The sequence below is a fragment of the Oryzias latipes genome, chromosome 11 (assembly GCF_053564925.1).
Source record: "Oryzias latipes strain Hd-rR chromosome 11, Olatipes_Hd-rR_3.1".
Classification (NCBI taxonomy): domain Eukaryota; kingdom Metazoa; phylum Chordata; class Actinopteri; order Beloniformes; family Adrianichthyidae; genus Oryzias; species Oryzias latipes.
The window spans coordinates 7,702,169-7,713,718 of record NC_136247.1 but is presented as its reverse complement, the minus strand read 5'-3'; the positions used below and the strand labels follow the sequence as shown (position 1 = coordinate 7,713,718).

General features: G+C 38.2%; 1 protein-coding gene across 1 annotated transcript; it reads left to right on the top strand.

The window, feature by feature from the left end:
• Positions 1-1,500: 1,500 nt before the first annotated feature.
• On the top strand, positions 1,501-9,291 carry LOC101175331 (uncharacterized). Its single transcript, XM_004074179.5, has 9 exons — positions 1,501-1,685; positions 3,113-3,209; positions 4,299-4,412; positions 4,580-4,636; positions 6,176-6,313; positions 6,815-6,862; positions 7,006-7,119; positions 7,822-7,923; positions 8,483-9,291. The coding sequence occupies exons 2-9, from the start codon at positions 3,114-3,116 to the stop codon at positions 8,585-8,587; spliced, it is 774 nt and encodes a 257-aa protein (XP_004074227.1). The 5' UTR covers positions 1,501-1,685; position 3,113; the 3' UTR covers positions 8,588-9,291.
• The last annotated feature ends 2,259 nt before the right edge of the window (positions 9,292-11,550 follow it).

The following is an 11,550-nucleotide window of genomic DNA, read 5'->3' as shown; positions in this document are numbered from 1 at the left end:
TAAGACATAAATACTGAACAGTGCAGGGGAAGTTTTCATCAAAATCACATCAAAATAATACAAACAGAACATTATTAGAACATTCTAGCACACTGTTTGGTCACATGTCTGTGTTTTGTTTCCACACATTGGATCATATTGACGGACTGATCTTTTTTTATTTTAACTTGACCAACAGCTGAGCTAGCAGATCAGAACTGAAGATCTCTTGTTGGACAGATTTTACTGTTACAATAGGGGTTTATGGATCTTCAGACAAACAACAAACAGAGTGTAGATTTGTATAAAACCCCTTTTTTGTATTTGAGGCTATAAGCATTATTTATGATAATTATTTTTGTATGCGATCTATGTTGAATCAGACGGAAGAAAACAAGAAAGAAAGAAAGAAATAGAGTGGGATGTTGGAGACAGGGGATGAGGGGTTAGATAATACAAGGTCAAAACATACGAGTGTCATAAGTAAATTGCATGACTTAGTTCACACATCAACAAATTCTCTGCACATCTATTTACAGATTGGAAGTATATTCCTACATTCATGATGGAAGATTTATCCCACAAGACTTTCGCACACAGACAGGTCCACACAATATTTGTATCACCAATATTCTTGAAGAGGGGTGTAGAAACAATGCTGGATCATTTTTTGCTGACATCATGTGTGTTGTCCGCTGTGATTGCACTTGGTCATTTTTACAATATAGTAACACAAACTAACCAATCAAAATGTGATTTTCAAATATTAATAATCAATTTCTTTCATTTTTAAATGACTTTATAGTATAGATTGATTTGATTCGATAAACAACTTGCCTCAGATAGATCAATCTGGTTGGATCGTACGAATAAAAATTAATTCATCGAGTCGTTTAATTGTTACACCCCTACTTAAAATGAAATAAAATGAACAGGTCTGCACTTGTGTCCTCCTCTGGAGTTTTGTTAGCAATAAGAAACATGAAAAGACTATTGAATGCATTTCTTGTGAGGTTTAAGTAATGTTACTAGTTCTGGAAAGAAAACAGGGAAATAATTATTTCTTCTACGTAAATGTGGTTTCTTTTTGTACGTTTAACAAACAAACCTTAAACAAAATAAAAATAAAACTCAACTTTTTTGAGCATGACTCTGATGTGGGTCCAATCTCCTCTTTTTGAAAAGGTTTTATTCAATCTTTATCCTCTTTAGAATGATCAAAAGTCGATTTTGATGTTGAATTTCTTTATTCAGACCTTAATGGTTTTCATGTAACAGCAAATAGAGACTGCATCCCCCCCCCCCCATTAGAAAAGACATACATTAAAATTGTATCCACTTTAATGATCAGGGAGTAAAAACTATCCTTTCTCAACAGGGCTTTTTATATTAAAAAGTCTCTTAATTGCTTCATTCCTGGTTGACGGTTCTGTGCAGTTTCTCTGGACTCATTTCGTCCTGCAACTAACCAACACCTGGATCTCTTGCGTAACCGCCACTGTCCTATGGAGCCGTGCATGTGAAGTGCGTGACGCAGCAAGTCTGGGAAAAGTCGCAGTGAGTGCTGCAGTGAGGTCCCGCTCCAGAACACACCCTGCTGCATTCTGCAGAGCAATCGCCATCAGCGCACCTCCGCTGGACGCACAGCTGCGAGGAAGACGGACGGAACCGGACCGAGTACTGCGGCGAGACTGGACCGGCGAAAGGTGAGTTGGGACGGGACGAAGCTGGCACTGTTAGAACATAGTTAGGCCGGACATGGTGATGTTGACTGCAGGTTGGATGCTGCAGATGCCCTCTGCGTGCAGATCTGCAGAATCCATTCACAGCACTGCAGCGCTCAGACATGCATTGTTGGTTCTGAAGGTTATTTTAATGCAGTGGTTCCATTTTCGTTAGTCTGATGTCTTCTTTGCAAAGCGGTTTGGAAACAGTCTGTAAAAGAAAGACCTCCAGTTAACTTTGGGATCAAATGGCTGCAAAAACAATTCCCTGTCCGCTAAAAACCAGGCTTTAAATAAAAAGAAATACAATTTTATCTACTGGAAAATCAACAGCATTGAGATTTAGGCTTCAGTGTTTGAAACAGCACTTAATTTAGATTAGATTAGATTATATTACATTAGATTAGATTAGATAGACTTTTTTAATCCCACGATGGGGAAATTCTTTTTGTCTGCTGCAGCAAAAAAAGACATCCAGAACAGCAAAAGTGACATTCAAGCAAAAGTAAAGTGACTAGTAAAGTAAAGGACCAGAATTTTTCAGGATTAACATAGTACAAACATTATAAATGAACAGAATAACACCTCCAACCTGCACGACAGGTAAAATTTCCCACTATTAATTATTAAAAACTCATTAATTTATAGATGTATTGAACAAACTGATCCAAACTGAAATTCACATCAAATAATAATAACAACGACAACAACAGAACAGGAAGAAGACAAACAAAAACTGCAACCTCTGTTAGAAGACAGGGGACATAGAAGTGATGGCAACATTTACATGCATGGGAAAAAAGAAGTTAATGGAGAAAACAAAAATTGTTCCAATTTTTTCTAAAATATTACTCTTTAAATCTGCTTTTAGTCCGACTATTATAATTCAATTAAATGGTAAATACTTGCATAGAGCTTTTCTACCTTCCTCAAAGGTCAAAAGCACTATCAAACAAATTCAAGAGATCCTTCTTCAAGAGATAAAGTTAATAATAAAAAAGAACAATCATTTGTAATCAATACTGTAACTGTCAGAACTCTGAACATCCTCCCTGATGTGAAAAGTGTTGTTTGTTCAATCAGCAATCTCAAAAACGAACATTTAAAAAGAGTTTTTCAATATAATCACAACAGGTCTGTAAAGTTTAGTAGTAGTACATCGTTATAGTTATGTTCGACATGCACACAGACCCACAAAATGTGTTTCTTTTTTATGTTTTTGAAATTTTTCATTATTCAGATATTCAAATTTTGATATTACACAGAGATATATTGTACAGAATACTCAAAATTCCCCTTTCAAAATAAAATGTAATTTTTTTTAATGAAGCTAAGATGGACTAAGGCAGAGTTTGGTTTCATTCACTCTGGCAGAACATGACATCTACTTGTTTTTCTCTCAACTTTAGGATGGCTCAAACTGACAAGGATCTGATACGGGACACAGACACCCTCTCTGAGGGCCAGCTGCAGTTCCACCTCAAAATGGAGCCCAAGACTCTGGGGGTGGGCGTGTAAAAGAAGCACCACACACAGAAACATCAGAGTGTTTTAGCAAAGAAATCCAGGAGCAAACGCTCTTCTGAACTTTGAGAGTGAATCTTTGAATATCTGGTTGCAAAACACTTTTTATCATTTTGGTATTTAGAGTTTTTATCACACAAACAGCACAAACTGTTGTTGTTCTAATAGACAAATGGACAAAACATTTGAGAGGGATTTTGTTTCCTAATGCAGATTCATGACATTTAGACTTCTAGAATTGTTTTATCAGCTACTTCCCTGCGGGGTCTTACTTAGGTAGATGGATTTTCCCCTTTTTTACCTTATATATATATATAATCCACCAGTGTCTGTTATCTACAAGCTGATCATTGTCCAACTCCAAGTGGTTTCAACTGATGTAAAGTCTGATAAGGAAGCCCCAGGGCACGCTGGAGAGACTAGGTCTCTCAGCTGGACTGGTGAACGCCTCAAGGTCTCTCCCCCCAGACGAGTTGGTGGAAGTGGCTGGCAAGAGGGAAGTCTGGGCATTTTTGCTTGGACTTCTGCCTCCAAGACTCGGTCCTGGATGAGCAGAAGAAGATGGATGGATGGATCATTGTTCATTCCTTCACTGCCTCCTCCCCCCAATTTCCTCTTGGATTATCACTCCATTAAGTGTTATGCCTAGACTTTCATCTACCACTCACAACATCTCCCTGAGTAGCCAGGGCATCGTCTGCGTTCCTCCTTTCAACATCCTCTCCCAGCTTCAGTTTGAAAAGTGTATTTGCTGACCACCAGAAGGAGAAGACTCTCCACTGTCTGTCCATCATCATTCGATCTATTTAAAAGCAAAAACCGCTTCATTCTGACTTTGCTGGGTAACTTGTAATAAGACTGAAATGTTTGCCGTGGCTCCTTTGCTTTTCTATGTGTAAAAAATCGAACTCAAAATACAAATTTATGTTGGATTTTAAGGATTTTTTTTAAATTAAACATAATCAAATCTAAGTTAAGATGCATCTAAACTGTACCTGAATTGTTGTTTTTATCCATTTTCTTCTGCACCTCCCACTCCCCCCCTTCCCTCTAAACATTCACATACTCCAGGCCATCCAAATTGTTATTGGGGCCTTAATCCTTTGCCTGAGTATCTCTGTGCTCCACATTCACGAGGTCCACTACAAGAGAGACGTGGCCCTCGTTTTGGTCGTCGTCATTCAGGTCAGTCCAACGCTGCTGAAGAAACATGTCCAGTTTTACTCTGAACGTTTGTCTGCAATCTAATGTCTGCATCTTCTGATGTTCTAAAACTTGAATGTCATCTGAAAAACATGTCTGACATTTGGCGCTTTTTAGCTCCCTAATGCAACAGCCTGTTTTTGCACTAGGTGACCTCGTCTGGGTCGGTGTTGATCCACAGCAGCAGGAATCCGTCTCTGTTTTGGGTGAGTTTGTCCCCTACGTTGTAAGCAGTGTCATTGCCCTTTCAAAACATTAAACCTTAATTGCATTGTTTCCTTTTAAACTGCTGAAATGCTGACTCTGGAAATATTCTAATTTGTAATTTTGTTTACCAAAATCCCAGAGCAATGATGGAAATATTGCAAGTTATGTTATCCAACGTTTTGAACACTTCTGAATTTTGCACAAACTGCAGTTAATTCAAGGAATTCCTCTTATTTACCCTCTTCCACTGTTCTGTTCTTCAGCATTTGATTCAAGACTTGTGGCTTTATTAAATTTCCATACAAAATGGGGGGAGAAAAGCCTAAACTCTGATAAAAAAACAAAGAGACAGATTAAAATAAACCACAAGACTTATTTGATTCATTCAAATGATTTCAGAGCTCTGACAAACGTAAAACATGACTTTTTTGATTCCTTAAAATTGACTTTTAGAAGTGAGCAAACATCATTAGAAATAAGTCTACCTATCTATCTATATACCCAGGCTGTGTCCCACCAAAGTGGGGTAGCCTAGACAGGGCACACGTTCGTAATTCCCTCCTTCTCTTCTCCAAACTCTCCTCCTTCAGTGTGAGCTTGTGTGTGCGCGTGTGTGTGTGTGTGTAACTGGTCTAAGGCCTGGTCTAAGCCACACCACGCTGCACCAGGGTTAGCTGCACAGCCCAGTGTGGGCACCTCCACAGCAGGACCTCAGACAAGGCTGGTTTCCCCTTGCCGCTTCATCCCAAGACCAGACCTCTACCACACCCATCCATTCATTCATACACAAACTCTCTCCACCCATCCCTGTCCTGAGCAGCCTCTCTCCCCTGCACCACAGTCATCCCTCTTGCATTTAGCGCTCTTTTTACACCCTCTGGCCATCCCATTCGCGGTCTTCCTCTCATTTTCACTCCACTCACATCAGATTCATATACTTTTTTTCCTCAATCGCTCCCTTTCCATTCTTTCAACATGTCCAAACCATCCCAGTGCCTTTTGCTCTGAGCCAATTAGAAATAAGTACATTTCAGTATAATCATATACATCTTGTGAAGATTTAGGTCATTATTTTGTGGTGTTACATCATAATTTCTTACAAATTATTTACTAAATAAAAGCATATCTGGTAGTTCTCTAAAGGCTTAAGGTTTTGCTGTTTTCATGACACAACAATTATTTACAAATGAACAAATACCAAACAACAATAACTAAAAAAGGTGAAGCAAAAAGGCTTCAGAGTGAACCAAGGCCAAAACAAAATCCAAACCCCACCTACACGAAGTCTGTAATCTTACCTGTGAATGAAAGAAAAGGGTAATCAATGACAAAACACTAACCTGCCTAGACTAACATTAGCGGGAGAAAACAGATATGAAAGAACATGGCAGTTCACCCCTACAGCTTTTCTTAAACATAACTACAAACAAAAGACTACTCAGAGTCTGACCTAATTTTTAGTATTTAGTTTAAAAAAAAATTCATGCAGGATTGGTGTAATTAGCATATAAGTAATAACGTGGGGTATCTTTTTACAGGTGAAATGTGTTCTGGTGCTCCATCTAATCAGTGCTGCATTGGCCACTGCTGCTCTGGGTCTCATGTCCACCCACCTGCCGTACCGACAGGACTCGTACCACTGTGAACACTGCCGCAGACTGGAGCTGCACGCTGTGGTACAGTCTTTAACCCCAACACACTCAAAAAACATGCCCATTTTATTCCATTAGTTCAGAGATTGGATAAAGAAAAAACAAACACTAAAAATGCTATCCTGCAAAAGAGGAGGTTCTCTTTGGTTCTGTTGTTAAATAGCATTTAAATTCAAATCCCCGCATTTGTTGCTGTTTTAGAAGAGCACGAGTCTTCCCTGGTGCAAGACTGAAACAATGTTTGCAGATAAGAATATTCTGTATACCTGTACTAACCCCAGGGTGATAACATTCCACTATTACAACAGTAAAGGTGGTACATGAAGGCATCATTTTTAAATTGCACACATTCCTCAAAGATTGTTAGAAGGCTTAAGGAAAATTGGATTAATTGTATTTACTTTGTTTAGGAGTATTTCTACTGATCTATAGATCTCTAATGTATGGTGTGACAGAAATTGATAGTTGACCCTGCATGTTTTGAGAAAGCAGACTTGCTGTTTCTCTCTTTACTGTCCACTGCAGCAACATTGTTTCAGAAAATGCACCGGGCTGATCGAGCAAAAATGTAAAGTAAGTGACTGACTACTGTTACAACTAATACTTTGGCCGAATGGCTGTTTGGTTTTGTGCATGAAAAGTTTTACTTTTACAACAGAGACTATTAGTTCTTTGTTTTTGAAAATTCCTTCCTCACATTCCTTCTCCCTGCACAGCTTCTGATTGACGGCATACTGGGAACGTTGGTGATCTTTCTGGTGCTGGAACTGCTGATCTGCATTACCACTATGCTGTTTGAACTCAGTGTCTTAGCTGCAGGTGGCAAACAGGTAAATCAGTCAGTCAAAATTTACAACAGTATTTTTTACTAGCATTTGGACATTTGAGCTTACCGGTAATTGTCTGTTGTACTTAATTAATTTGCTTGAACACGTCAGACAATGCATTTCACATTAAATGTACCTCCTGTCTTCAAGATACAATTAGGAGTTGCCTTCTCAGTCTTTGGTAATAGAAACTCATACTCAGTTTGCGGTCAATTACTCATTGCCCTTCGTAAATTTAGTGTGTGCAGACGATAATACACACTAAACACTGATTTGCCAGTTGTCTATTGTGTAAGCACTCTTGATTGATCACCGACAAACCCAAAGTGTACATGTACATTAGTGAGTGCACATAATTTTGAGATCTTTGTTAGAGATCTTAATGCATCAAGCCGTAATAGTTTGCAAAAGACCTCCAAACCTCAAATGTCTTGTTAGCCTACATGTTAAATAATGGTGAAATGACCTCGATGGTCAGGTGACTCAAGGATGGAGAAACAATTTAAGGAAATACGTTAGGTCAGCATTCTTATTCAGGTTTGAATGAAACGTTCTAATATAAAGAACTATAATCTCGCATTTTTCAGAATGTTACTAAGGTTAATAACTAATTTAAAGCATGTTTTTAGTCTGAAGAGTCAATTATAACATTTAGCCATCCTTTGAAGAAAAAAAAAAGTCAAATATGCATGTTATTTTTTCCAGCGGACTTCAAGCCATAGACCCACCTACCCACAGACTCGACCCCCAGCAGCTCCAGTCGTGCCAGTTGTTCAGACCATGGTGGCAGAAGCTGAGCCATCCCAGGTACCACATGTTCACGGGAGTCTCCACTGAAACAACCTACACAGAAACAGTTCTATACCCACTTTACTTTACACGTTTTGGCTGCTCAAGGTGCACCCTTATGTCAAAAATCTACACCTAAATTGAGTTAAAGCAGGTGAGAGCTTCTCATCTAAAAGATGTTTAAGATGCTTTTTGACGGGATTTATGATAATAAAAACAATAATCTTTATTTTATTAGGAAAAATTTCATCTCATTTTCTCATGGCTTGGCTCTGTTGTGAGGAAACAGTACATTTAGAATCCATTCATACAATAAGCCAGGTCAGCCACAAAAACAAAATTCCCTAAAAAACCTTTAAAAACCATGTTAAAATCCAAGGATAGATGTAGCAAATGAGTCATCTATGCTCTTATTTTACCAAAATGTTTTGGTATATTCTGCTTATATATTTTTGGTATATTCTGCTTTGCTCCCCAAAGACAAATTGTCGCCGATTTAAATTACTTAACACTGTTTCATAAATATTTCAAAGTAAATGATCTGAGTTCATGTTTTTTGCTGTCTGGCCGTCCTCAGGTGGCTGTCGTGGTGACTGAGGTTGATCCAGAGCAAATAGAGGACATCTCCACGCCACTAACTGAACCCCAAGTGGAGCCGATAGAAACTGTCATCAGAGAGTAAAAGTGGATGTAATCAGGGGGGACAAAAAAAATCACTGAATTTTTCTAATAGCTTAAATTGGACTCTTGTTTGTGAAAGGAAGCAACTATAGGAAGCAACATTCTGAGGCATTTTTCACACATTGAGTCTGTTCACTGTTGTGGTGATTCACAGACCTCTCCTTAAAGAAAAAGAAGCAGAAGTGGGGAAGTTTGTTGTATACACTTATGTGAATATTGACTGTTTCAGTCATATCTCTGTTTATGGCAATAAAAATGACTGTAATAGGAGTAAGTATTATGCAAATCCAGCTTCAGACAGGTATTTTTCTTTTTCGCCTGATCCCTTCAGGGAGTGAATAATTTTCACAGCAAATCACTTAATAATAAATGTAACTGACAAAAAAATACTATAACAACACACTGTAGCTTATGGGGATCCAGAAGCTTAGAGATTCACTAACACAACCATCACTGAGTGTTAACCTTTTGTTTAAAGCTATCCATCTGTCACATAAGCAGGTTCAATGGCCTGGGATTGGACAGCACCGTTCCAAATCAATAATGCCAGTGCCTGTTCCTCTGATGTTAGAACACAAATGAACACTCCTAACCGAGCCAAACTCGACCAAATGTTGGACTTTATGTTTATTTGTTGACGATCCCTTTTTTTGATTGTTCACTTGTGCTGTAAAATTTGATAAAAGCCAGACAAACACAAACAAACTCTCCTTTTTTACATGTCGAGCTAAAGAGCGCTAAATAAAAAAAAGTTGTCATCATATTCTAAACATTTTTAAAACACCACATATGTTAACATTTAGTTTCTAACAGTTGTTTGTCTTGACACAAGGAAAAATGTCTGTACCACACACACACACACACACACACACACACACACGCACACACACACACACACACACACACACTGTACCCTGCATGCATTAATAAGCAAGTCTTACTGTGCAATGAGGAAGACAGCAACATATCTGCAGCTCTGAGAAGTACAGAGCTCCTAAAGGGACATGGAAGTAAAAAAAAAAAGTAATGGTTTCTCATGCGCACAAAAAACAAACCTGAGTGCATAAGAAACAACTGGTCATTTTTCAATTTACACACAGGAGACCTTTACAGAGTCAGCTGCCTGAAAAATTACTTTACATGAGGAGGTGGTGATTTAAAAAGTATTGACCAGATTTGATAGAGGGAGACCAGGACATTTAGAAAGCAGTAACTTTCGATTTTAGATCAGGCCAAAAGAAATGCCATAAAATGAGGTTATATCTTTTTTAACAGGTTGATTTTTACAGCTTTACCAGTGTCAGAAGCAGAAGAATCACCATTAACCCTTGTGCTATCTTAGATGACCCCACCCTTATTTTGACGTGTTATTCCTACCATGACAAAGGTGGATAAAGGTGGAAAGATTTCATGTAATCCATGGACACCAGTGAAGATCACAAATCATTGAAGAAAAAAGGTTCAGAGCACTGTCTAGTGGGTCTAGATGACCCAACTCCCTATGGTAAAGTGCCTAGGATAGCACAAGGGTTAAACAGAAATGTTTCAGACAAATCAATGACATTGCTCATTTTTTCGCATTTGTGTGCGTGTAATGCACATGCTGAAAACACAGGACTTACTGACAGCAACAAGAGTAGGATCAGGAGCATAAATGGGAGACTCATCAACTTACAGAGTAGGAAAAACTTTTTCAACAGCCCAATCATTCTCAAGGATTATATCAACACCAAGTACTGGCAAGTGATAACGGAGCGCAACCTTAACTGGCCCTGACACAAGCGGAGAACACGGGAAGACGGTGTGCATAGGTGCTTGAATAACACTCATTTTCACTCCCCAAACCAAAGTGTCAAAACCACAAGAAGAATCAGGTGAAAACGGTAAAAGACTGCTAAGCAGTAGCGACTGATTAGCTCCAGTGTCACGCACTTATAAAACTTACTTCTTAACCGGCTGCGGCAGAGAAGTCGGTGCAAGCTTGGTAGCTGTTGCCATCATAACACATTGCAACCCATATCAAATAGCCTGATTTTGTGAAAAAGAATTTAAACATATAAAATAAAGTAGGAATAATCAATTTAACATTTATTTCTTGTGTAACTTATGAATTGTAAGCATAAGAGTTCACGCCTCCTCATTGTCCATTAATTTCTGATAATGGACACCTTGTTGGGCATTATCCCATACTTAAATTAAATGTCTACAACCTTAGGGAGACAACATGCCATGTTTATTGTAATTAGTGATGGTTGAATTAATTCTACATGACATAATTTCCTCCTCAGCTAAACTTTGCTCATTGAAAAACCATGGAAGCTATCTGGTTAATAAACACCTTAGGTTACAGCTGTCTAGTACGGAACCCTATAAGATTATGTTTCAGTTTTAACACACATTTCAAAGCAAACATGCAGGAAACAAGGGACTTTTGCACAACTTTATTAATGTTCCTTAGTAGGATGCTTTGTGTTGATGAAATGTCTGTCACAGACCAAACATAGTAACACATAATTTACGTAAAACTGTGATTTAGAAGCAAGTGGGATCAAAACTAAAGAATGTGAATACTTGGTTTGATGACATGTGTAGCGCTCGTTGAATTGTAATCTTGACCTATTATATTCTGTTCGTTGAAAGATAAGAACCCACAAATTTGGCTTTAGAAAACCAAATCAGACGCTGCAGCTTAAATAACTTATGTCCAGGTCCAGCATTGGTGGTGTCGTCTTTATATGAATAAAAGTCTAGTTCTGTGATGCTGTGAAAAAGTGAATAAAGTAAATATATTATATTCTTATCAGAACATAAATGTTTCTACGAACGTTTTCCTTTAAACCTCAGAATGGTGCAAAGGTTGTGAGGAGTGTAAATCTTATGATAAAATAAGAATCCCCCCCCCCCCATAAGTTTGTTTTGAGTTTCAAGTCCTTTACACAAATTGCTGAACTTCTGCTAAGTTTC